A 27,764-nucleotide genomic window follows, 5' to 3' on the forward strand; every position below is an offset into this window, starting at 1 on the left:
AAACTCACCAGTACTTTCTCAGGGAAACATGCCAATTTTCACATGCATGGGTGTTTCCGAGATTGGAGCCTTAGATTTATTCCTAAACTGTAAAGCCAGAAGAGACAGACCATCATCTAGCACAGGCCATGGGAGCTCACCCAGTAATTCATGCCCCAAGCCAAACTGGGGGAAAATGCAAGACATGCATTTAAATGTTGTTAGACTTAGGTAAAATTTAAAGAGATGGGGCAGGTTCTGCATTTCCTGGGTCATAGTCTTTTCTTTGGGGAGGAAAAAAGAAACACTTTGTTCTGACTGTATTTAGATTAAACGTCTACCCATCAGAAACGTATAGAAACAACACCAAGTGACCAGCTTCAGGAATGTCTCTGGTCTTCGGTGCGGAGGTTCAAGGTGAAAGGCCTGTGCAAGAGCAGATGCATCCCGGAGATCATGCAACTAGGTACGCATTGTTGTCTGCAGATCATTAGCTTCTTTAGCCATGGGGTGGTGATCCAAAAAGGACTGCTGGGAAGAGATGGGGTCCACCTGATGAAGCAAGGTAAGAGCCTTTTCGTGGACAGGCTTCCTAACTTCCTGATGTGCACTTTAAACTAGGCTCCATGGAGGAGAGAAAAAAGTTTATGGGTAAATAAAGAGCAACCTGACCCAGAGCAAAAACAAGAAAGAAGAGGCAATATGGGGAACCTTCACAGTGGTCTCAGAAGGGAATTAGCAGGATAATCAGTTAGTCATCTAAGATGTCTATATACTAATGTGAGAAGCCTGGGGAATAAGCAGAAAGAACTGATAGCCCTAGAAGAGGTTAGAAATCACTTAGATACTAAACGTTTTCAAGGTCATAGGCCAGATGAGATGCATCCTAGGGTACTCTAGGAATTGGCTGAGATAATTGCAGAGCCACTGGCTATTCTCTTTGGGCTCTGGCAGACATTGAAATAATGGCACAATAAGATCTGATCCCAACAAGTGTGTGCCCTGCCATGCCACACATATGTGGCAGGACACACAATTTTTAGAATCAGGAACAGATCACCATCACAACTGCTGGCAGCCCAGCGTGGGCTGACAGGTGTGCTGGCTGCAAGGCTCCTGGGAGGGGGTGTCAAGCACATTGCCAGCATTGGGACCAGGGCAGCCCTAGGTTTGGCACATGCTGCATGTTCAATTCGAAGTGCCATACAAATCAGCCACAAAAGGGGAGCATCTTTTTGATTGGTTTACCACATTATGATGGCAAAAATTGGCTGAACAAGTGGCACGCTGCCATTTATGGCATGATTAATTGTACCACCAATGTAACATCTAATGGGGGCCTTTGAGAACTCATGGAAGTTAGGTGAGATCCCAGCTGACCACAGAAGGGCAAATATAGCGCCCATCTTTAAGAAAGGGAAGAAGGAATATCCAAGGCAGTGCAGATTGGTCACTCTGACCTTCATACCTGGGAAGATTATGGAGGAAGTCCTCAAGGAATCTGTTTCTAAGCACCTGAAGGAGAACAAGATGATCAGGAGCAGCCAGCATGGATGTGTCAAGAGCAAGTCATACTTGACCAACCTGACTTCCTTCCAAGGTGATGAGAAATATGGACCAGTAGGATTTTAGCAAGGCTTTTGACATTGTCTCCCATGACATTCTGTTTAACAAGCTAAGGGAATACAGTCTAGGTGTAAGTACTGCAAGGTAGACACATAACTGACTGGACCATCCTACTCAAAGAGCAGGCACTAATGACTCACTGTCTAGGTGGGAGGAGATACTGACTGGGATTCCCCAGGGGTCTGTCTTGGTTCGGTACTACTTAATAGCTTCATTAAGGATTCAGAGGATGGGATTTAGTAAACAGCTATAAAATTGGCAGATGACACCAAATTGGATGGAGTTGCAGACACTCTTGAAGGATAGGATTAAGATTCAGAACGTTCTTGACCAACTAGAAAGTGAAGCAAAATTAATGAAAATAAATTCAGTAAGAACTTAGGGGAAAAGCACATGTACAAATACAATTTGGGGAAGGCCTGCCTGGGCTAGAGTATAACAGAAGAGGCCCTGGTGGTTATGGAGGACCATAAACTGATTATGAACCCAAGGGTGTGCTTTTGTTGAAAAATAAAACAAAATAAGACCCAAACACATACTGGATTGTATTAACAAGCGTCTCACAACTCAAAGGGAGTGATTCTTCCACTCTCTTTGGTCCTGGTAAGGCCTCACCTGGAGTACTGTGCTCATTTTGGAAACATCCCCGCACGTGCAGGGGTGTGCGTTTGCTGTGGCAAAAATAGCAGCGGCACAATTTTGTTCCGCTGTTTTTTCCCGCTGTGCGCATCCCTGCATGTGGGGATTGGTGCAGGAAAAATTGTCCTGGGTAGGGTAGGGGAGCCTGGAGATAGCATCTGTGTTGGCTCCAGCAGCCTTACCTGGATCACGGGGCCCCCCAGGGCAGCAGCAGCCAGAACATGCCTCTGGTTGGCCAGGCTGTTTCTGGCAGCGCATGCTGCTGCTGCATGTGCTGCGCCACTTTTCTTTTCTGTGGCTTTTTTAACACCGGGATCTCATGGTGTCAATTTTTGGCACCACGTTGCAAATCAGCAGTGCAGCGAACACTTACACGTGCACCGCGCATAGTTTGCAGCACCTCAAACAACTTTGAGGGGCTGCAAACCTCACATGCGCTCTCGTCTGGACGCGCCCTTTTGGGCCTTGCTCTTCAAGAAAGATGTAGACAAATTAGAGAGTCTTCCACAAAAGAGAAACAAAAGTGATTAGAAGCCTGGGAATCATGGTTTTTGAGAAGAGCATCAAAGAACTGGCATTATTTCGTCTACAGTAGAGAAGACTGAGGGAATATTTGATAATACTCTTCAAATACCTGAAGGATGGTTATAAAGAGGATAGTGATAGACTGCTCTCTGTGGCTGCATGGACAAGCCAAGCAATAACAATTTTAAATTGCAGTAGGGGAGATTTAAGCCAAATATTAGGTTAAGCATGGGGAAGGACCTTCCATAGAGAGGTTATGAAATCTTCATCTAAAAGCAGGCTAGATAGACACATGTCTGCAATGGGTTAAAGTTTAGGCAGGGTTGATCCTGTTTTGCACAGGGAGTTGGACTAGTTGACCTCCTGAGGCCCTTCCTGCCCTGTTTTTTCTATGATTCTATGATTTGACAAGACCAGTATGGCAGGTAGAGACAAACTTGCATGTTTCCTGCATTACTAACACCCAGCTTTCATTGCCAGTCATGTTTGGGAACACGGAAGGGGCTAAATCCTAAACAGTGGCCCTCAGAAAGAAATAAACCCAACCAAAGCAAAACAGTCACTTTGTTCTCTGGTGCTTCCTGCATAAGTAATAAAATCTAATAACTCAGTTGCTGTTAACACTTAAAGACCACTGCATTTACTAATGGACCCAGACAAATGAGAACAGCTTAATACAACAAAGAGACTGTTGGCTGCATTAGTGGTTAGTACTCCTATAAACTATATTCTACAGTTTATAATAGCAGCACTTTATAAAAGAACTTTTAAAAAAAACCATAAAGTATAATAAGGCTCATGTAATCTCCCAATTCAGGTTCAGGAAATACTTCCATATCTTTACTGGCCAAATCTTGCCCTTGGCTTTCACTTGTGTCAATCAAGAGTAGCGGCGTTAACTACAACAGAGTTTCACCCAATTTACATGCGTAAAAGGATTTGATCCTGCACAGTTGAAGTTAATGGCAACTTTGCCTTTGGGTTCCGTGAGTTTTGAATTGATCCCATCATTATTATTATCAGAGAAGAACTTGATCGTGTTTTTCCAGACCACAGATCACTCCATGGTATATTTGTGTTGGTCATTATTAAGACATTCAACACCCACCCTTGTAGAAAGAAGTGTCATAAATAGACTAAAATGGAGAGGAACCAAACTGAGTTCCTGCTTTGCTGAACTGTGCAGCTCCTTTTTATTTATTTTATATTATTGGTATTTATTTAACTTCAGTTCCATTTACAAGAAATATCAGTAGCATTGTTACAACAGTAGCCACGAAAGCCAAGGCATTTAAATCACTTGCAGACTTCCTGGTGAATGTAACCAATGTTGCATATAGGTTCAAAATAGAGCTATTCACATATTGCCCTTAACGTGCCAAGGGAGGATGCTACCAAACTATTTGAGAAATACAGGGTCTGAGTGAAGGGAATAGCACGCATGTTGGTAGGATCCACAGACAGATTTCTCAGATGCTGCATGAGTTCATTCTAATTTGCGCATAGCTTCTGTGTGAAAAAGGCCAGTTTAAACCATAAAGTTACAAGAAGACCAAGCCAAGTAGTCTGGCTTTGTTCTTGCAGCCAAGACACAAGTTTTCCAGAGGGAGCTACCAGGAAACAGAAAGGGAAAAAAAAAATAAAATTCTATGTAAGATCACAGGGGCTCCAAGGGGAGATGCACAACTAGTCTCACTGCTCTGTTTCCTTTGTTCTTGTATTTGCATGAAGAGGAACATGTGCTAAGGTAGGTCTAAGAGGCAGCAAGCCAGAGCTTCTTTGCTGAGGGCTAGAATGGATTTGTTTCTCTTAGGTACAGCCCCAAGGAAGGGCTGGGGCAAAGCCATGTAGTTTGAACAGGGGCTCCTGCACACGATTAACCAAAGATATCAGATTTACCCAAAGAACTTTGTCTGCCTATGTCCTTAGATCAACACGGGTACAACCTACACCCATGCACACAAATGTACCTGCAACCATGCTGTGCTGGCTTTTCCTCCTTAGACCTGAAGAAAAACATCTTGTATTCAAAAGCTTGTCTAACTATCACATCTGTACAGTTGGTCCAATAAAAGATATCACCTGATGAAATCCTCGCTGCTTGTATAATTCCTGGACTATCACAGCTACATCAATCACTCTAAAACTACCTGTGACTACTCTGTCTTACAGATCCTGCTCCGCTTCCTTCATCTCCTGGCATCTAGCATCTGACAAAGCATTTGCTGCTCACAAAAGCGCATGCAATGTCTGATTGATCCAATTTATAAAGTGCATCTACACCCTGCCTTCTGCCTGACATGGCTAACTACATCTCCTGGCATCTCTTGGTGGAGAGTAGAGAGCATAAGCACTGCTAAACTGCCTAAACTGCTTAGCAGGGCGGTATTATAGCAGCAGCCACTAGATGAGGCTGTTACACATAGACTTACTGTTCCCTTCTATGTAAGCAAGTTTTTAGTTCAGGAAGAAATGATGGTTTTCTGTTGCCGTGTCTTTGTAGAAAGAAGATCCACGCTACCTGTTCCAGGCAGCTCACAATTAACAAGAGCAGAGCTGGCAGAAGTCTGTGCACTAGTCAGTGGTTCCGAGAAGGACATCAGGAGCTTCTGGTTTCCCTGTCCCATGACAGAACAAGGGACCAGTCCATACAAACCGGGAATGCTTTTGAAGCAGTGTGTGATGAGCCTGTGGATCTGAACTCCAGCAGCAGGAGGCATCAGTGAGTTTACTACATTGGCAATAAAAGTGTCTAGAATGAGCAGAGTCAATGCTAACACCTATTTTGGACGGGAACTGAAACCTTTGGCATAAGCCCGCCTGGAGCAGGTGGAGAGAGATCAGCCTGAGCCTACTGTAGGCAGAGATCACCCCGCATCTGCCTACTTTGGGAAGGGGCCTCTTACACCTTCCTCTGAGGCTAGGTCCAGTTATAGACAGGATACCAATCTGTAAGGACCTGCCTGTAAGGACCGACCCAGTCTGGCAATTCCTCTGGTGCTAAGACTCACCCTGTCAGCCTGCTGAAAGATGGTCAGCGCTGACAGCTCAGAGACTTCTTCAGCAGCCCCATTCTCAGGCCAGGACTTGCAATACAGGCATGAAAAGTCCCAATCTGTCAAACCTCTGATTTAGGCCCTGCTGGCAGGGCTATGGATTCCAGGAGAGGAAGAACAGAACAACTATTCAATGACTGAACCTGTCGCACCTGTTTTCCTATGGGGAGGGAAGAGGAGCTGAAGCTGAAAGGATCCTTCCCCCAGAGGCAGCAATGAAACTGAAGCTGGCAAAGGGATTGGGGAGCAAGCTTCATGAGGAAAGAGCTAGGAGAGAAAGAACCTGGGGACGAGAATAACCTGACTGGAACATGGCGTCACCGCCACTGTGTAGACGTGTGCTGTGACTCTAGGAGGCCCTAGGCCAGGGGCGGGGAATGATTTCAGGTGGAGGGCTGCTTACTGAGTTTGGCAAGCCATTGAGGGGCTGCATGACAGTCAGGGGCAGATAAATATTAATTTTCTAAATTTTTTTAAGGGCTGCGTGGGCAGGATAGAATGGCCTGGTGGGCCACATCCGGCCCACAGACCGCATTTTGCCCACCCCTGCCCTAGGCCAATGTCTTGTGCATGGGGAAGGGAGCAATGAGATAGCTGCATGGAGGAAGGTAAGGGGATCAAGTAATGTGAGGGAGAAGGAGAGAGACCCAGGGGAACTAACCAAGGGGAAGAACGAGAGGAAGACGTTAGAAAGGCAGAGGAGTCAGGGAGGAGACTTGGGCAGAGAAAATGAAGATGAGGAGGAAAAGAAAAAGTGCCAAAAAGAGACAAGGGCTGGGAGGAGGGGAAAGAGAAGAATAGACCTGAGAAATAACGGAGGAGAGAAGGAAAAAGCAAAACTGCATAAGATTTCATTTTTCCCCAGCATTACACGTCTGCACCGATGGGATGGTGTGCTCAGTGCAGAAATGTGGGGTCTGGTCCTTTGAAGGCAGACTGGAGGCCAGCCAGGCAAGCCCTCCACCCGGATCCAAGCCCTGGGCTAGGACCTTCATGTTTATTGAATTACCCAGGCCTCTGAACCTATCAGAGATCTGTGTTTAGAGCAACAGCATATTTACCTTACTCTTCCCTGGCTGTCTGACTGAGTGTCCTCATAGCAAAGCTCAGGCCTGGGTAATGCTTAAATCACCCAGGACTTTGGTTGGTCACATTTTCGCGGGCTGCAAAGGTCACAAAGTGATTCAACAGAAAAAAAGCCCAGTTGCACAAAAGCAGCAGGGAAGGTGAGGCCTTGCACATTCCCCACCCAGTTCACTAGGGGAGCTGCAAATGGGAGAGCTTAATTAGGAGTATTTAAATTATGGTTTTAAATGCCTGCAGATTCCCCCCCACCCCTGGGGAAAAAACAAACAAACCAAGGCCACTGAAAGTCAAAGCCCTAGTTAATGATACACAGCTGATCACAAAGTGCAGGCAAGGCAAAATTTAAGTTACTTTTGCTATGGGAGTCTCATCTGCACTGTCTCTAGTCCTCTTCTTCTGACTAAATATGTAGCTTTCACACTACTGTTTCTGTTGTAAAGCACCGGAGAGTCCAGACACCTACTGAAATGCTACAGCTGGAAGCTTGAACCCTTGCAGTCCTTGGTGTTGTGTTATTTTTTGCAAGAGGCAAGGATTTCTTAGGGTGATATCTTTTATGGGACCAACTAAGTAGTAGGGATAAAGCCAGGCAGGCTTTCCAGCATAAGACATTCTTTGTCAGGTGTTATGATGGAAAGCTTGTTCAATAAAAGACCAAGATGAAGAAATCTTTGCCTCTTGCATTATTTCTGGACCATCAACTTTACAACATCACTCTACATGACTTCACCTTCTTTTTTTTTCCCATGGACGTGCACAACAGATCACCTTCCTACGATGAACTGCTCCTTAATCTTTCCTGAGGTTAAAATTAGGGATGCGACCGCGTAAAATGCATGGTGCCCAAAGGGAATGGAGTTGCCTTTACAATTGACCGCACAGGGAAAAGCTTGGGCTGGTGGCAGCATTTGTCCCTGGAGGCTGTAGGAAGCTTTTACCCGCTGCTGGAAGGATCGGGAGTGAACAAAGCCGATCTCTTCACCCAGGGCTCGAGAGTTGATTCTGACCGTGCTGAGGAGGGTGATGTAGGCCTGCCAGCTGCGGCTTTCATCTCCCTCTCCTGCCTCCTGGATGGCAAATCTTTTTTGGCTGCTGCTTTCCCAGGCGATGGCGATCCACCCCGAGGATATGACATGCTCTGCTTGCTGCCTGCTGTGACCCCTTCTCTCTCGGGGGACAGGGTGTTGCTGTCCCCCTCAAATCGGGATAAGAGTTTACAAAATGGCAAAGAGAAAGTCAACAGGAATTTCTTACCGACTCCCTCTTGCAAGACCACAACCAGGGGACATGACAGGAGTTTAAAATGAGCAAAAGGACGTTCTTTTTAACCCCACGTGTGGTTAAAGAGCGGCCACCAGATTCGGTGGAAGCCGCCAGCGAGGCGGATTCGAGAAGGGACACGCTCTGGGGGCAAAGGGGCATCGCTTGGCCGCGGGCGCCTCTGAATCGGGGCTCCCTTGACCCCTAAATGCCGGCGGCTGGAAAGCCCCGCGCAGACCGCCTCCGCCCGCGGGACAGGCCACCCCTCGGCGCGCGCGCCCGCCACTGACTGTTTAGACGGGAGGGGACAGAAGAGGTGAGCGCCTGGGACAAAGATTAGCGAAAACAGGGGCAGAGGGGCACGACAAGAGGAGCGGAGCCCGCCGCGTGACAGGCCGCCGGGCTCTCGGTGCGCGGGGAGCCGGATTCACGGAGGACAGGGGCGCCCGCCCTGAGGAAAGCGAGCCCCTCAGCCGCCGGCCTCGCCAGGGGCTTCCGGAGGAAGCGGCGCGGGGCGGGCCGGGGGCGGGCGCAGCCCGGGCGGGCCCCGCCCCCGCGCAGCGCCGCGCAGCGCCGGCCGGGGAGCCGAGCCGAGCCGGGCCGGGCCGGGCCGGGCGCGGGGCGATGTCGGGCGCGCTGTACTTCACGGGCTGCATGAAGGTGCGCGTGGGGGAGGCGGTGGGGCTGCAGCCCACGCGCTGGTCCCTGCGCCACTCGATCTTCAAGAAGGGGCAGGTGCTGGACCCCTACGTGGCGCTGAGCGTGGACCAGGTGCGCGTGGGGCAGACCCGCACCAAGCAGCGCACGAACCGGCCCACCTACAACGAGGAGTTCAGCGCCGCCGTGTCGGCCGGCCGCCAGCTCGAGCTCGCCGTCTTCCACGACACGCCGCTCGGCTACGACGACTTCGTGGCGCACTGCGCGCTGCCCTTCGCCGACGTGCTGCGGGGCGCCGGGGCCGCCGGCTGCTTCGAGGACTGGGTGAGTCCGCGCGCGCACACGCACACGCACGCGTGGGCTTGCACGTGCGTGCGCGCGGCTACGCGCATCTGTGCGTGCACCGGCGCGCGCATGCGCAGGCACATGGACACTCACCTGCTTGCGCGCACCTGCGAGGGCACGGACACGCACATGTGCCTGCACGTGCGCGCAGACTCAGACATCGGCACACGTGCGCTCAGACACGCACACGTCTGCCCACACCGTTGCCCATGCACACCTACACGTACCTACATATACACACGGACACGCGTACACCTGCCTGCACGTACATGCTTGTATGCCCCTGCACACCCACCTGCCTGCATGCATCTGCACACACGTGCACATCTGCACACACATGCACCTGCCTGCATGTGTCTGTGTGTGCATGCACACACCTTTCTGCATGCGTCTGTGTGCACAAACACACACACCTGCACACGCACCTGCCTACATGTGCCTGCACACGCACCTGCCTGCATGCGCCTGCACAAACGCGCACACCTGCACATGCACCTGCCTGCACACACACATGTACACACACCTCTCTACATTCCTGTGCCTCCCTGCCTGCTCTCACCTGAATTCACCTAAGGCAGCTCCCTTCTTGGCTGGTGCTCTGTGGATGGGAGAGGGGTAGCGAGCCCTGTCAGTCTGAAGTCAGGCAGTTAGCCAAAGTTGTCTGAAAGTCATAAAAGCTTGTGATATATCTGTTTCTATTAGTCTAAGGTGCAAAACTCCCTTGCCTTCTAGCGCGAGGTCGGCCAGAAGGCAGGGGAGATTTGCACTTTATAGAACAACAGTTCTCAAGCAGGGGCGGCGGCCCACTTGGGGGTGCCTCGAGAGCCTTTTGAGGGTGCTGCGGGAGGCCACGCGGTGCTCGCACTCTTAGATGTGCGCATGTGATTCGCCAAATAAGCCCAGAGGGTTTCCAGATAGGAATCCACGGTGTTAAAACGTCTGCCTTGCTGCTGCTGTTCTGAGTTCTTTGCAACAGGAAAATTGCTCTAGTAGTTTTTGTAGTGAAAAAATCAAGTGAAAACTAAGCTCCGGCAAGTTCACAAGGGACCTTACGTCTCTCAAGAGGGCCAGGAAAGGTTGAGCCTAGAAAAGGTTGAGAACTATTGGTATAGATCAGAGGTGTCAAACTCCTTTGGCCCTGGGGGCCAGATGCGTGGCGCGGGACTGATCCACGGGCCAGGTGAATGGTGTGGGATGCCCCTGCGGGCTGAATCAGGCCTGCGGACTCCCTCCATGCCGGATCCAGCGTCTGTGGTGCTTGTTCTGGCCGCTCCAGGACTGCGCTGTACGTAGCTCCTGCTGAGACTGGATCAGGACGCAAGCTGCACATGGCAAGTGCTCCAGCCGTCTGGGGTGGACGCTGCGTGTCGTGCAGGTCCTGGACGAGTGAAGCAGGCCCTGGGTCCAGCATGCAAGGAGTTGCAGACTGGCCCTGCGCAAGGCTGGTGCCAGGGGCTGGGTGGTGTGGCTCTGGGGGCCGGTTCAACACCTCGTTATTGTCCAGTTGAACCAGAGACGTATAGCATGAGCTTTTCTAAGCCATGGATTACTTCATTAGGTGTGGTGAAGAGATGGCAAGCAGAGCTTCCAAATAGAAAGCAGTGGTTAAAATACAAAGGGTAGAGAAGGGGGGAAGAAAAAGGAGCAGCTTTCCTGAGAGGCAAGGGGGGTAGGAAAGAGAAAAGCAGTTAACCCGTGGAGGGACATGGACTAGTTTTTAAACCCCCCAGGGAGTGGGATAAAAGTCCGTAGTCGTGGGTTATGAAAACTTATGCTATACCTCTCTGATTCAGTTACGCTATAAGGTACACATCGACTCTGGGGATTGACTTGGGACCTGTCAGTGTAAAAGCAAGAGCTACAGCTTGAGTCGAGACTGGAGCTGGAACGTCTCTTGTCGGCTGGCCGGGAGGGGACCTGTTGCACACGAGCTCCCTCAGACTCTCGTGCACTTTTCCCTATGCTCTTGAATACACGTGCGTGCACTCAGGGATGCAAGAATTCCTGGGTCCTCATGCACATGCCCCGACACATCTGGGCAGGTATGTGTTTGTTGGGCCAAAGTTACCCCTGCATGTAACGGGGTTCCAGGAGTGAGTCGTTCTGTATCGCACACAGCAGTTCTTGCTAAACAGCAGTACTCACAGCTGGTTCCCTCGATTTCCAAGTAGGCGCAGTTCCCATACAGATGTGCCGTATTTCAGTCCAAACAGAGGGAACGATCTATAGGCAGGTGAAGCGTCTGCCTTTGTTTCCTTACTAGAACAAGGCGAGCATGACCTGTCCAGTGATGCTTTGCAGTGTGTCAGGCAGTTCGGTGTGAGAATACACACCCACTCTGAGCAGATTCAAGTGTTCAGAATTCCCCTGGAGGGAAGGCATCTACTTCCTTATCAAGGAAGGAAGCTTAGTAAGCATGGCATAATCACCACCCCAATCAAATCAAGCTGAGGACAGCTGAAAGAAGTGGCATTAAAATACCCAAGATGATATCACAAGGGGAGCTGCCAGTACTTCCCTTTCACATTTCAGTATCAAGGCAGAACATAATCTCGTATTGCAAACTGTGAGAGCAATGATTGTGTGTCTGTAGAAAAAAAGTGCCAGTAATGAGGCCATTAATGGGAATTACTCTGCCACTTGTCACCATCACAGCCCAGCACATATTAAGTGCTCTACAGGCAAGTGCAAGGTCCCTGCTCCGTGGTGTGTCTGGCCTGCTGCCGGTGCTGGGAGTGCAGGGTCATGTGTGCATTCCTAAATTAGCATTGGTCTAGCTAGCTTGGGTACTGGTAGCAGCCAGGCTGCAGCAGTATAGAGTGGCCTGATCATCTGAGCACTTGCCCAACTTCTTGTGCAGGTTTGCGGGTCTGTTTCTGAGTACTTCCATGTTTGCGGGAACCAAACTAACTAATTTAAGTCAGGGTGGAAGTGGACTTTATAGACTAACCCAGTGATTCTCAAGCAGGCTGCCGCAGCCCCCCAGGGTTCCTGAAGATCCCTTCAAGGGTGCCATGCGGTGTCATGCCACGTTAGTACTGTGGAGTGTGCAGCCATGATTCATGAGATAAACGCAGGGATTTGAGATGGGAATCCATAGTGTTACAATCATTCTGACCTGGGGCGGGCTTTCTGGGTTCTTTGCAGAAGAACTGCCCTGTTATTTTTCTGTAGTCAAAAACATAATCAAAGCTAAGCGCTGGCATTTCCCAAGGAGGTGGCTGGGTGGTAACTCTGAGGAGTTAAGAACAACTGCAGTAACCTTAGATCAGGGTGCACCTCCCCTTGTCTTCTCCTAGACTTCATACTAACATGGCTAACTACCTCTCTCTCGCCAATTTAGGGTCAGCTCCAATATTGTTGTGACACAGTGCAATCCCATCCCATAGAGCAGGGGTGGGCAATTATTTGGGCTGGATGGACACTTAGTGAGTATTGGTGAGTTGTCAGGGGCTGGGTCAGTACCCTTTCCCCATGCCCCACAACAGCTCACCAAAACTCCCAAGGTGACTCTGCTCAGCGCTTGGCTGGGCGGCTGTCCTGCGATCCCGGGGTCCCCTTGGAGGCGAGCAGGACTCACCTGGGCATGGCGCATGGGATGGGCCACAGCTGGGCCTTGGCAGGGAACGGCATCTGGGAGTGCGATGGGTGGGGCCAGGATTTTGGGGTGATGACAGCACGGGGCCAGGGCCCGAGGCACAGCTGCGCTCTGCTACCCGCAATACCAGCACCCATTGCAAGGACATGCAGGCAGTGGATCACGGCTCAGTCCCGGGCCCCAGCCCTGCGCTGGCTCATCCCACTCTTAGACGCTGCTCCCCACCCGCCTGCAGCCCCATCCCATCCACCCAGCTGCATGCTCTGGTTGTGCGGGTCCTGCCCCTGGCGGTGGGTGCGGGGCGATAGGCTGGGGTGCCTGGCCAGTGGAGCTGGCGATGGCAGCGGTCAGGAGGAGCTGCCACCACCACTGGGGCTGCTGGGAAACGAGGCTGGCCACCGTGCTGCCCCTGCCCCGCTGTGCACACGGGGGCAGTGGGACCGGCCACACGTGCCATGGTCCAGTTCTGTCCCCTGGAAAAGAGGTGGCAGAGTCAAGATGCTTGTCATGCAAGGGGAAGTCTGCAGAGTGCTTTGGATGTGTCTGATTGTTTCAGTGAGCGGGTCATTTTTTAGCAATGCAGTTAGATCAATACAACCCCAGGGGTGCATGCGACAGTGGGTGTCTTACATTGGTAGCCTTAATTCCCCTCCCAGAATGGAGTTGTACTGCTTTAATGAGACCAGTGCAGTCAGTGTTACAGCTTTTTTGCGGGTAGACAAGACCTAACAACTAATGTACCCCTGTTGTCCTATGGCTCATCAAGCTATTATAGTGCATTTTGGGGGGCGGGAAAGAGCCATCCTAGGCTGTGCTGGCATCCAGATGTGGTGATCAAAGGATATAAGAGTTAGTAAAAACAGAAATTCTGACAGTTAAAAAAAAATCATTATTCTGCATAAAAATAAAGTGGAGACATTTCGGAATTTTTCGTGGAAAGGGAATTCCAGCAAAAAAAAATCTGTTTTGGAAAAATATCAATGTTTCCATTCAATATTTGCAGAATAAAAAGAAGGGACTGGATGCCCCAACCCCACAGGCCGTCTCCCCAGGGCTGTGCCATGCCCTGAGTGTAGTCCCAGAGAAATGACCCTAGAGTCAGTGGTGGAGGAAGGGAAATGTCCCCTGCCACCGAGAAGGGAGCCTGGAAGTCCTGAGAGCAGCAGCTTGAGCTGGGCTTTCCAGCTTTTGGCTCCTTGGAGGGGTCCTGCAAACTGTGTGGTCGTAAGTCTGGGACAGTCTGCACGGCTGAGCTCTCCCAGATTGGTGCACCCCAGAATGCACGATGGTTTTGATAAATGGGCATTTTCTGACAAAACCCCCCGATCTTGTCAAAAAATCTTTGGCCAGTGATAATGGCAGACACAAGAAGGGGCAAGTTTTGCAGACTGTGTGTTGCTACTGGCCCTTACCGGAAGACCTGGTAGGTGTGATGATTCACAGATAGATCACAATCCTACGAGTTCAACCCCAAACTCTTATGTGTATGAGTAACTTAGTGAATATGAGTTGTCCCTGTGCATGTGCTTAAGCATGTGAGTCTTCACCCTGGGAAGCGGAAAAGCAATGCCGTGGATGTAGTTTGCATTGAAATTTGCGCTCAAGACTTAACGGGGCCCCGTACAACTCTTCAGTTTGTTTGGTTGGGTTTTTTTTTTCTTGACGTGCCTCTCCTAAACAGTGTTACAAAAGCCTGATTACTTCTGCATTTGCATATTCATTCTGGAATACAATTTGCATTAATTTTACTTGGGTCAAATTTTACAAAGGCATGTCAAAAGTGAAAATTTGTAGTGAGACTCTGCTTGCTATTCCCTGTCACTTTTCTCAGCCTCTCAAGCGATGGAGCAGTGAGCGTGCAGTCAATCTCTTCAGCTAAATGTTAACCTGCCACTTGTAGATCAAGTAGGCGTGTCTCTCTCTCTCCCCTGTCACATACCTTTGCATAGGCATTTACTTACTGGCAGAGTGGGTGTAACACTTTACCAAACACAAATGGAAGCAGTTTGTATTCATTTTGCACAGGTGCAAGCAGCTCACCCAGGTGCAAGTGAGCGGAGCGTAAAGGCCATTGTTGTCATCTGGCTGCTCCTGAATGAAGATTTGCATCCAGATTGCATTCCTTATTTCAAAGCATTTGTTTAGTTACTCCAAACCAGATACTGGATGTTTGTTTAATAACCTTTATTTGATGTCGTGTACTGTTTCCCCTTACTTTTCTTCCCGTACCCAGTGAGGGAGATGGATGCCACCCAAATGTCATCGGTAATCTAAAGTATTGAGTTGTACCCGAACAAGGAACTGTTCACAGCATATCAGTACCAGATATCTTAATCTTCATTCCTGTGTCTTACAGGATTTATATAGCAGCTATAGTAAATATTAAGCATTAGACAAATAGTAATTGTTAAGAATGGATCAGAATAGCCTTGAGTTGTTGTTGTTGTTGCTGCTAGGGAGTGATTGATTGTTTCAAAGGTTGTCCGTCCACTGATAGAGTGCTTCTAGTGTGGTAAACTGTCTCAGGTCTCTTTTAAGCTTTGATCTTGGCAAAGACGAAGGGAAGGCATTTGCTCTGTCACTCGTGTCTCCAAAAACTACTAGCTGTGCCTGTATATAGCAGATAAATGGATTGTTAGCAGGATGGGTTTGGAACAAGGAGTACATCCTATCAATCTTATTTCCATCTATCCACAGCATGGATGCTAGGACAGCGACTTGTTAACAGTTTGCTTGCTTTCTGTGAGGATTGAAAACTAGCATTGTTTCTCCCCAGTTCCTTTTCAGGAAGACTGTTTTTTTTTTTTTTTTAATTTTCTCCTGTAGCCCTTTGTAGGGTCCTGATTTTTCAGTAGCAAGTGAAGAAGCGTTTTGCCTGTCTTCAGTCTGCTCAGTACAAGAAGAAAATTATTTGCAAAGCATCAATTCTAAGTCCTGTGCAAGACCTAAAGGGGTACGTCTACACATGCATTAATACACCATAGATACTGCGCGTTAACTTTAGTACCTGTGGGTACCTATACACAAGCATGCTGGCACTCCAGCGTGTCAGAGCAGACTTGGTTGAGTTTGCATCGAATGAGCTTTAGTTCAAGTGCCCCCACCACCATTTTTAAGCACGGGAATGCTGATACCGGAGGCGCGGTGGCACTTTAATTAGAGCACTGCTGCCTCATTCCCAGAGCACGTGTAGAAGTGCCCTGTAAAAACAGGTACTAACTGAATGCGCACTAACCAGCACTACTGTGCAGTAGTGCCGGCACACGCCTTTTTAGTGACGCTAATGAGCAGTAGATTAATTCAACTGTACATTAGTGCAGTAGCACAGCTTTTGCTGTGACGCACTAATGTACAGTCAAGTTAGTCTGCTGTGCATTTAATGCCTTGTGTGGACGTGCCTAGCAAGGACATAGTCCCCTCCCAAAAGTTTCCGTAGTCTCAGCAGATGGACAGCGCATTTGGTTGCTAACCTAATATAGAAAAGTGTTGCCAGCATAGTTCTGCCACATCGCGTCAGATAAGTGCTCCTGCTATGGTTAGAGCTCCTGCCAGCAAACACGTCCTTCTCATTTTTCTTTTCGGAGGTACTAAGCTTGGTTTTTCCTGAGATGGACTGTCTTCATGATGGACTTCACAGAAGTATATTTTTAAAGGGAGATTTGAATGAAGAGAGGGAAAGCTTCACAAAATCCAAAATAAGGCTGTAGGGTTCAGACAGAAGTGTGGACATTTGCCTATCCATCTATGGCAACCCGCTGCTGCAAATAGCCATTCTTACTATTTGGCAGCATCTTCTGTCTGAGACCAAACTAGCTCTAGTTCTCACATATGGCTTTTAATTTGATTTGCCCGACAGCCATTTATATAGGTTACATTTTCTCCATTTATACAGGTTTGTGATCTGCCCAACAACCATTTATATAGGTTAGTTCCTCTCCCACTCATCTAATATATTTTAAACTCCCTCCACCTCTGCACTGCTAAGTAGGTTGGAGATGAGACCATTTACTCTGATATAAAACAGGAGCTAGACAGAGTGGTGTTCCTCATTTTTGCCTGGGCTTTTCTTTTTTATTTGGCTATATTAATAAAAGTATGCGACAGCTGGGTTTATACTGGGTGTGTGGGAAGATGCGCCTTTGAAGCTACCAGGCTGCACTCCAGAATTTCAGCATCTATGGTGAGGTTTTAAATGGCCATTGCATTGGGCATCTGAGTTAAATACTAACTAGCTCACTGGTGAACAAGCCGGGGAGGAAACAAGGGGAGCGGTCCTGTGCAGCCCACTGGCAGCGATGGCTCTTTCCAGCCTTACAAAGAAGAGCTGGTCTAAATTTTCTGGCAAAACCGTTTTTCGTCAGGAAATGCTGAAGCCGTGGAAGAGGAGCTTTTTGTGAGAGCGTACCAGTTTCAAATAAACTTTTGTCCAAAAAAGTTTTTCGGTGGGCAGCTGGACTTTGCGTTCGAAACAGAAGAGAGCAGAGAATGGCCCACGTGAGTGCCCCAAGCTTTGAGCATTGGCTGCTCTGTGATCTTTCTCCATCTTTTACCGGAAAGGTATCATTTTTAATCCCCACATAGACTTGGGACTTTTTTTCCCTAAACCTTGTCCATACTTTTGTGTGCAAGCCATTCCCTGCCTACCTCCAGTCAGGCATAGGGGGTGCCTGAGGACTGCCACCGCATTTCTCTTGCAGCGGGCCCATGTCGGAAGCCAAATTGTGGGAACTGCGAGAAAAACACTGTAAGCACCCAAACCCAAGAGGCAGGTGACGAAGCCTACCACCCCCTGTTGTCGCACCTGGATGCCTGTTTGGGGTGGTACCTCCTTGTGGGCAGAGCTGAGAAGAATACAGCTGTTTTTCTTTTTTGGTAATTTGACCACTGGTGATCTTGTCCTTGGCAATTGTAGGGCATGATCTTGTCTTTGACAATCACAGAGTTATTTTTCCTGCTGTCCCTTTTGTGGCTGCCACACGAGGTCATGAGTGGCATTGGCAGCACATAGCAGAGTCCCTGCATAGAGGTTGAGGGGGAGAACTTGGGGTTTGCTAACCTGGGCTCGGATTAATGGGGCTGGCATGTCTGTAAAATTATTGCTGCCCGTCAGCATTTGCAGACCTGCGTTTGCGGTCACGACGTATAAAAGGGCTGCTTGCTGGGAATGAGGACCAGGCACCAGTTCTCAGCAGGATTAGGAAGCGGGGCACCTTAGGAAGCGTTGTTCGGTAGGACTGTTATAGCCGGGGGGGGGGCCGTGTGTTTAGCTGTTACCACACAAGAGTTTTTGCAGAGCTGCATTTTCACCAAGCTTTCTCTTTTGAAAGATTTCTGAGAAGCAAGTGGGTTGCAATCCGTTTTGAGCGTATAGGCAAGAAAAAGGCTGTCGAGGGGACAGCCTGGACTATTAAAATTGCCAGGAGAATACCTACCAGTTGACAAGGGAATACTTACTAGTTTGCATTGCATTTAAACTATAAATACAGTTTAAATTGCATTGGGCATCTGAATTAAATACTAACTAGTTCATTGCTGAACAAGCCGGGGAGGAAATGAGGGGAGTGATCCTGTGCAGTCCACTGGCAGCAATGGCTCTTTTTAGCTTTGCAAGGAGAGCTGGTCTGAATTTAATGGCTAGACTGTTTCTCATCAGGAAATGCTGAAGCCGTGGAAGAGGGGCTTTTTGTGAGAATGTACCAGTTAAAATTTGAACTGATAGATATGAGAGTACCTACCAATTTACAAGTCGGTCTACTGAAAGATATCAGTTTCACCCGAAGAGCCTTGCCTGCCTGTGTCCTTGGGTCAACTGGGCTGCAACCTACACCCCCGTACCAGTTTACAATGTATTCGATAGGGAAGCATATCCCTTTGCCAAGGTGAATGATACTCTGTTTTCTCTCTTTCCAGAGTCTAAACGTTCCTTTGATGTTGTCTGCTTGATTGGAGCTATTGTGCTCTGCTGATATAATTAAGAAATCTCCAGCGCTTTTGTGTAACCCTGGAAAAGGGACAAGCAGAGGAGATATCAGAGTCAGTCTCTAAGCACTTCTGTAAATCATTCAGCATCAAACATCAGGCCTCCTTGCTCTCAAAAATCTCAGCCCGCTTGGAAATCCCGGGACAGGCACAGCAAATATTTAGGTGTCATAAACCTCTAAATGAATAGGTCTCTTACTAGTTGGAGAGTTAGATCTCCACTCTGTCCCTCTAAAGATCAAGGAAATAGTGGTGGCTTAGCAGCATTAACCAGCGTGCTTGAAGCTGCTGTGTTTGGTGGATTGGGTTTTTTTTAGTCAGACAAGCAATATAAAGCTCTGCTATCCCGGCAGTATTTTTTGTTTGACGTTTTGAGATATTTTCTGCATATAAATCCAGCTGCTGAATAAAAGAGAGTTTATTTTTAAAGCCAGCAAACCTTCCTAAGGTAGATGGAGCTTCTACCGTCATTCAGAGCACTTTTGCTAGTACAACTGCATCTAAGACTTTTGCCCATATAGAAACATTGCATTTATCACTCCTTGCCATACAGAAAACGTTTCTGCTGTACGCCTGCAAAGTTCTTGCAAGCACCTGGTTTCATTATTAAATTATTAAATTAAATTGGTGGTAGAATCCTGGATATAAAGATTCCTCTCCAAATATCTAATGAAGAAAAGATCCATCACCTTTAGATAAGGATTCAGGCATATGAACCACATCCCCTTGGAGGAGAAGGCAGTGGGGCTTTATTTTGTGCCTGCTGCTGTGTGGTATTGCCTGGCATGCGCTCGGACCCTGTTGTACAGGGACAGGAGTCTGCGGTGACTTGCCGCTCTGATGCCGAGTGCTGGACTTCCTTTTGCTGCAGAATTAGAGCATGCAAAAGGCAGATATTGTGGAGAAGCTAACATGCAATCAATTCCCATCCCCTTTTGTCCCATAGTAAGTCATTTGTATAGCGATGCTCCAGGAGATAAAGGTCTTGTATAAAAATAAATGTTGGACGACTTTAAAGTCGTGTAGTTAAAGTAATACATGCTCCTCTATTGGAACATGCTTGGTATGTTATACAGATGCTTTACAGGCACAACTGTTCCCATATGGAAAGAGGTATAATTTATACCAGCATGGAAAAGCCTTATATTGATATAACCGGTGTACCCTCCCTAGGAGTTGTGCCAGCTTAAATACATAAAAAAAAAAAGCTTAAAAAAAAGATCTCACCTGTCACTGATTTTATAGTGGTGTATACTGGTGTGCAACCAGCTTTCAGGGTGGTGGGAAAGGGATAAAATAGCCAAGCCAAGTAGTCAGGATATGATGACAGGCATCTTATAAACTTCCTTCTGTTGATTTTTCACACTATGCATAGTTAACCCAGGGATCTCAGTTTTCCCAAGATAGTCTTAAGGCCATGAGCTTAGTAGAACTAATACCTGCTTTAATGCACACGCACGTGCATGCACGCTTGTGTTTCTACGTAGATTGTCAGCTGTCTGGTGCAATGACACACGCACGCTTGTGTTTCTACGTAGATTGTCAGCTCTCTGGTGCAATGACACACATGCGCACGCTTGTGTTTCTCCTTAGATTGTGAGCTCTCTGTTTCAAGGCCCATCTTCTTGTGCTGTAGCACTTAAGCACAGAGTGGTGCTATTCCATAACTACAAATAATTACCTGTTCAGGACAGTAGCAAACCCCAAACGTCAGGGGCTAGGAAGAAGCTGAGCAGCCAAGTAGGTTATTTCATTAAACTGTCCGCAAAGCTTCCTGCCGTTCCTCTGAAACACCTGGCATTAACCAATATTGGAAACAGAAATCTCAGCTAGAGGCAGGACCACTCTGGGCTGGACTGGTTCCTATTTTCCTAAAACAATATCACAGGAAAAAGAGATTTAGAAATATTTTCTATCTCATAGGTTTGGTTTTACCTGCTTGCTTGTTTGACTCTAGAATTAGTCTGTGTTTTTGGCAGTGCTGGATTTCTTCTCTCTCGCCTGCTCTCTTTGAAATGAACCCCAAGACCTGATGTGAGCAAATCATCTGGAACTTGACTTGTGTGCAACTCTGTCCTTTGCTTTTGCTTTTTAAACCTTTTTTTTTTTTTTTATCAGTTGTGGACTTTTAATTTGGGAAACTTGTTTTCTTTCCAGAGCCAAAAAAGGGAATAATTGCCACTGTCTGTACTGTTTTAAGGTCCGTAGCCCCACCATGCTTGGTGTTGCTATATGAATAACATAAAGGCACTCCCTGCACCGGAGAGTTCAGAGTCTGGGCTAGTGACAATCTGCTACAGGTGGTGAAACAGATAAACTGGAGTGTGGTGGCAATAAAGATGAGTGTGTATGTTTGGTTTCATTCCTTATTTCATGGATTAACTAGTCACGCCTTCTGGCTAGCTTCGGCAAGACCCTAATATCTTGGTATACATGGGCAGTTAATTAGGGGTAGATGTTCAGGAGTGTATCAATCTAGAGTAAGTGTGTCATTCCACGTTAATTTATTCTGTTTTGGGTTAAGTTCATTTGGCATGAGGTCCTCTGGTGCCACAATAAGAGCTCCTTGGGGCTGTAGGCAGGCAGGAATAGAGATGATTTTCAGTTCACGCTCCATTCATTGCAGTCAGTTTTGCTGGATGCTTCGATCCGCCAAGAGTTGTTTGTAGGCGCCATGGCGGAAGCAGATGTTTAAGGACAGGTGAGGTGAGGAGGTGGCTACTTTGGTACTTTATATGGGCAGAGGGCAGAGTAGAGATGCACCTTATAGACTAACTGAATGAGAGATGCAGAAGCTCTTGCTTATAACAGTTTATGCTTCTCGGATCCAGTTAGTCTATAAGGTGCATTTTTACCCTGACTTCAGGCTAACATGGTTAACTACCTCTCTGTGCTCTTTGGATGGGGAAGTTCTTCCCAAGTGGAAAGAACATTTATTGTTGTGAGGAGTAAAAATCAGGTGTTGGTAAATCAGGGACAGTGTCTTCAAGTTGCTGTGCTTTGCTACAGAAAGAGCAAAAGCCTGGCCCACGCAGGGCCTGAATCTGCTTTGGCTTCCTTGTGTCAGGAAAGGCAAACTGTTGCAACTCATGGCATAAAAACCAGGCTCTCGACATTTCCCTTTTCTCCAGCATTTATTTTTAGCGCTCCCCTAATGAATGTCACCGTCTTCCTCTTGGCGCCCTGCTGTAAAATGCCAGCCTGCAGAAAGTTTGTGTTTTGCAAGACTCCGTTCATCAGAGGGGCCGTGCTCACGCCGCTTCTGCTTTCACGTTCCCATTTTACATCTGTCGGTCTCTGTTGACACCAGTGGAGCTATTCCCGGCTTGCACCCCTGGAGCTGGGAGCAGTATCCAGGCCAGCTTTCCCTTTTATGTGTAGCAAGGATATTTAATGGTGACAGGGTTATACATTATTTACTGAGCACAGCAAGTGTGTGCAGAGCTGCTAAGAAAGAGGAAAACACTGCCTTTTCCCCAACAAGTCATTATTTAGGACCAGCGGTTCCCAATCTGCGGTACAGGTCTGACAAGTGGTATGCAGACAACCTGTCGGTGGCACACTTTAACAGATTTATTACGATTACTTTATATGATAAAAATTTACTGGTGGTACTTAAGGTTGAACTGAAAAAATTGCTGCCGGTGCTTAAGATTGTATTGTTTTAAATTGGCAGTGTGCGATCTGTCAAGAGTTTGGGAACTGCTGATCTAGGTCACTGAAGACCATGAAGAAATGAGCCCAAAGTTAGGGGCTTATCACTTTTTTGTGCTATCATTTGGCTAATGTAACAACCACAAAAGATCAGGTGCACAAGATTGGAGAATCTGCTCATTGATGACTCTTCCAATTACTCCCCAAATCTTTAGAGGACAATAAAAAAATCCCATTGGTTCTTGCAGTATGCCAGGAGGAATAGGAGGCTTTTTTCAATTCCAGTAAAACAGGTGTCAAGGATATATCCACATCCTGTGGGCCTGATCTAGTCCGCGAGGTCAGCCCTGTGCTGTTCATCTGGCCTGTGGACTAGGTCCACATCCCTGCAGTCCAGGGAAGGATCAACCAGCAGCTCTCTCTCCTTTATTACAAGGAATACCTAGTTGGGTGGCTGCAGCTAGGACAGATGACCAGTATGTTGTGGGAGGGGATGTAGTCCTCTGCCTGGCAAGTGCCAGCCCACTTAGTCCTGAACTCTCTGAATATTTGAACTCTATCCAGGGATGAGTAGGTAGTGCAGCGGTGCTGTCTTTTCAGGGCTGAGCCATTGCATCAACATCTTTTTCTTCAAATCACATTATTTTGTTGGATGGAGAGACAGCAGCTATGTTTTCGTTGCTCCGAACTTTATCAAGAGTTATCACAGTATGCTTTCCCTGCTAAAGGAAGGATATAAGAAGTAGGGAACGTGCCTCTCTGTCTTGTGTGAATAGCAGCTGTTCAGACATTTCCAGTAGCAAGCCTAGCAGTGTGAGGCAGAGTGTAGAAGTTCAGGCTACATGTCCCGTATGGCAAAAAACATTTTTTAGTCCTGAGCCCACTGTAAGCAAAATGCATGGATGCCTACACATGGTCAGATGCCGCTGGAAAAACAGTGTATACAAGTCTATTATTGCAAAATGAAATGTAGCATGAAGCAAAAGACAGGAGGAGCACTTACACGCACGCTTTATAGTTCTGCAGTAGAGTGTCACTGTCTACACGAGCAGTGCTATTAGGCCGGTGAAAACTAATTAACTCCACCATAGGATAGTACTGCCCTACACAAGGACTATCCTACAGGTGAGGTATTTGCTCCGCTGCAACGCATGTGTAGACGGTGACTGGGTCTGGGTGGGGTATGAGAGTACCACAGTGTGAGGGTTGCCTGCTGTCTACCCCCATGCTGTTGCACCCTCATACGCCAGCCAGCCCCTCTGCGGCATGTTAAGCCAGGCTGACACCCCCCCCCCCCCGAATCCCCTGCCAGCTGGGGCTGCACCACCCAAGCTCAGCCTGGGTGCATGTGTAAACACTGTGCCTGGGAGCAATATATTCTAGCACGAACTTCTTCGCTGGAGTTTATTTGGGCGCACTCATTGCACGTGTAGCAGCGAGTGGCAGAGTCTTTAGCCTTTCTGCTTGGACAGAGATACGCAAATGGCCGTGTCCAGACTGGGTTTTAAAACTGTTTAAATAACATGTTAAATGGACATTAACACATTTTAAAAAATGACCCTGCTTTAAGTGTAGTCCATGGTTGAATGTCAAGAGTTTACCATGACCAGTTTTACTCAAGTTTACCAGGATTTACTCTGACTCGTGTTAACATGCTTTTAAACACCACTCATTGTGTTTAACTAACTTAAAAACTAATTCCAGCACCATTCACTCTCCTGGGCTAGAGAAGCCAAGGGAAGAAATGCACATGTGTAGCTGTATCCCTTCTGACTCACAAGTCAACTGTACATAAGCATTTGTAACTTTTATACTATAGAAGGGAATAAGTCTGAACAAACTTGACCGCTAGGCCCTTATTCTGTAAGCCATTTGAGTGTGTAGGTAACATTTAAACATGCAAATAGTTCCAAAAAAGTCCTTTGGGATTCTCATGTCCTGAAAATTGTGCATGGTCAAAGGAACTTTTCTTAATCAAAGAAGGCCTTACTGTTAATTATAATGGGTGCATCTACATGTTCATTAATGCACCTTAGGTACTGCACATGTACTTTACTACTTGCTTAATAAAATCTTAACTAAACGTGCAGTAACTTGAGTTACTGTGCAGTAGTGATGGTGCAGTTTTTTTCATGACGCTTAGAGCTCATTAGCCTAATAACACTGCACAATAGGTTATTAGCACGGTTTTTAACTGCCGCACTACTACGCAGCGTTATTAGGCTAATGCACAATAAGCATCACATGTAGACGCACCCACTGAGTCCTGTTTTCAGGATCAGATTCCTTACTTTATAAATTTTTATCTTATTTTGTATTTTGTCCCATACTCTCAAGAAGGAGTCAGTTGGTGTCCTTCTGGGGGGGGAGGGAAGGTATTTCACGGGAGGCTATGTAAAGGCTGCTTATGTGCGAGCGATCTCAGCTTTTACTGCAGCTCTCATTTCTCTTCGTCATGTCCAAGTGTCTACATCTAAGCAGAGTGATTTATAACTAGGATGACTTTGGTATTTTGCTTATTTTTAAAAAGGCATAACTCCTACTTCTCTTCTTGCTACGTCTCACGTTCCAACAGCAGACTTGTCGCAGCCGTTAGTTTTCAGGTGGTGTCAGTTCTCACTTAAATCTCATGCTCTGACGCCCCTCTTTGTCTCAGAAAAGGAAAATTGGTTGAGAAAAGTCTGAAGACATTTGAAATGTGCTGTTTTTACAGGACCTTTATAGACCATATCATTGGCTCTTGGATGAGGGCTTTAAAAGGCTCTCTTAATTCCCCTGACAGCTCACCCGTGATGCTTGATACCTGGGCAGTGCAAGTCCCAGGGTTCATGTACATAAGAGCAGAACAGCTGTCACTGTTGATTAACCCAGGGTGTATAAAATAGGTTGTTTTTGCATGGTTCAGAGAAGTGTCTGCAAAAAAAAAAAAAAGTGCTTTGGCCTCAAGAGTGTTGGAAAAGCTAGTACTTAATTACAGACTCTCACAGAGAAGAAAAGCATCTTTTTTAGTCAGCCATGTAGCAGTTGCAAGTTTTTTAAAAACGGCCGGATTAATATGCACTTTGTCTCTCACAATATTCAGTGACTGTTTCCACAGGAACAGCTCTCTACAATGCACACTGTTGCGGTTTGCTAGGAAGCCACAGTAGCAGCAGGTATTACTTTCAAAAAGCACCAAATCTTTCCATCTCTCACTTTGAATGTTCCAGTCGCTGCTTATTTTTTTCAGAAGTTTTACCTCCCTATTATTAAGTGCAAAGTGGCTTAAGAGTATTCTTGTTGGGTTTGTGCCCAGAGCTCTTACTCTGATCTGCGGGAATCTGAGCACTTGTAAGAGCCCGATTTCGGGGCTACGGTTCAGCACAGTCAACGGAGCGAGGCCAGCCGAGGACCTGACTCCATCTGGATAATCCTGTCTTTGGCTGATGGATCCCTAGGAACTGGGTGCTAGCCATCTGCCTTTTATTTAGTTAGGTTTTCAAGATCACTAATCTGACATGCTGCCCATATATTGCAGGCTTGAGTTTTGCCTTCTATTATAACACTTGCTCACCTTAAAGATGTTTTGAATGGATTTACCGGAAAGATTTATGAAAATGATCTCTCTCCAAGGCTTTTATCCTTTGCTGCTCAAACCCCTCTGGGTGCAAATCTGCGGTGGGAATTTAGGATTTTTATTGAGGGGGTGGGAAATAGATCTTGATGGGAGACTTTAGGCTGCACTTCTGCAAGAGCCATGTCTTGTCAATAGGAAAAGAAGACTCCAGTGTAAAGGGGCATACATGATAGCAAGGCGATTCTTTCTGGGGCTGTATGTACACTTCTTCCACTAGCTAAGGTCGGTAAGAGTAGGAATTAAAAGCATGTGCATTTATCAAATAAAATACACCAAGACCGACTGCACGCTGCAATGACAACAGAGCAGAAGCCAGCTGCACATAGGCAAGCTGATTATGTATTAAGCCGTGCACGTGATAGCTGCTCTCCTCTTCAACAGGACCAAAAACTACTCTCCTACGAGCGAGCTTTGCATGCTGGGACTTGTAGTATTCTCAGGCAATGTTTCTGCTGTAAAGATGGTGGCATTTACTTGCAGCACAGTGGCACTTCAGGAGCTGTGCCATGGTTTGGCGGTGCCGGAGTTGCAGTGGAGTGCAGTGAGCAGCAGGGCCCCCATATACATCAGTAGTGTTGGTTTTTCAGTAGCATCAATATTGTACGTAGAAACTTGTCACACTTTATTATACCCTTTCACTTTTGCAGGTGCCCTTTTTTTGCTTCTTTACCATCGCTGTACCTCAAGCACGTCATCTGAAATGCTGCTTCAGCTTGAAGTGCACTTTGGGAGGGAAGAGGAACATGCCTGATCACATGGCAGATGCTACTAGATGCCAGCGCATGCTGCCTAAAGGCTCACAGTCACATGTTTATACCAGAAGTGCCTCATTTTGCAAATTTAGGCTGAACATTGAGGTCAGCTATTTCCACAGCAGCAATGCACTCTTCCTGGGCACCGGTCACCTGCACGGGTCAGGAGGCCATTATTCTTCAAGCCCCTTCCCATCGCAGCACAACCACTGGAGTCACAGCTTTGACTGTGAGGTCACAAGTGCATGATGAGGTCATCTCCCATGTCTCCCTTGGCCAGATGACATCATTGATTGTGCTCAAACTGACCGTGGAGCTTGACAACAGTCCCTTCACGTGGCACATAACTTCTGATAATCCCCCCAAATGTTTAAATTAATCTTTTGCTGTAGAAAGGTGGCGCAAAATGCATATAGTTAAAATTCTCCAGGAAGAAAACCCCCTTTAAAATGTTATTCTTTTACTCCCTTTTAAGTGGATTATTTTATTTAAAAACCGAGAGAGACCAAGTTCTATTTTAAGAATTTGTTTGCAGTTGGTAATAGCAAGTTTGGTTTTCTTTTCCCCCCACCACCTGGCAATACAGAGCCCAGGGATGTTGTAAGTTGAAGCTTGGATCCCATCCCAAGCCGTGTTTTTGCTGAATAAACGTGAAAGTGTGTTTCCCAGAGCTGGGCCGGGTAGGGTTCAAACACACATGTGAATGGCAGCCTCGAAAGGTCTTTGGGATGAAGAAGTTGCCCTTACACCCAAGGACTGGTAGACATGTGCATGCCGTAGCACTTTTGATTGCACCTTTTTAGGAACACCTATTTGGGGAGGCTCTTGGAACAGCTTGCTACTGCTTTAACTGTATATCCTTGAGGGTTATCAGAGAGATGTGTTCAAGTAGCTACTAAGATGTAGGGGGCAAAATATAACTAGTCCATAATATTTGTAAGCATCCGAAAACTGGCAACGGCAGGAAAGAGTATTCTCAACTAACTGATTCA

General features: G+C 47.2%; 1 protein-coding gene across 1 annotated transcript in view; it reads left to right on the plus strand.

The window, feature by feature from the left end:
* Window positions 1-8,687: 8,687 nt before the first annotated feature.
* The window catches only part of PRKCH (protein kinase C eta), a 173,780-nt gene continuing 154,703 nt past the window's right edge, over window positions 8,688-27,764 (plus strand). The window contains exon 1 of the mRNA XM_090034319.1: window positions 8,688-9,152. Coding sequence (XP_089890445.1) covers window positions 8,796-9,152 — 357 coding nt within the window. The 5' untranslated portion in view covers window positions 8,688-8,795. The remainder of the gene's footprint in view (window positions 9,153-27,764) is intronic.

The sequence above is a fragment of the Crocodylus siamensis genome, chromosome 2 (assembly GCF_052110815.1).
Source record: "Crocodylus siamensis isolate JL-2025a chromosome 2, ASM5211081v1, whole genome shotgun sequence".
NCBI lineage: Eukaryota > Metazoa > Chordata > Crocodylia > Crocodylidae > Crocodylus > Crocodylus siamensis.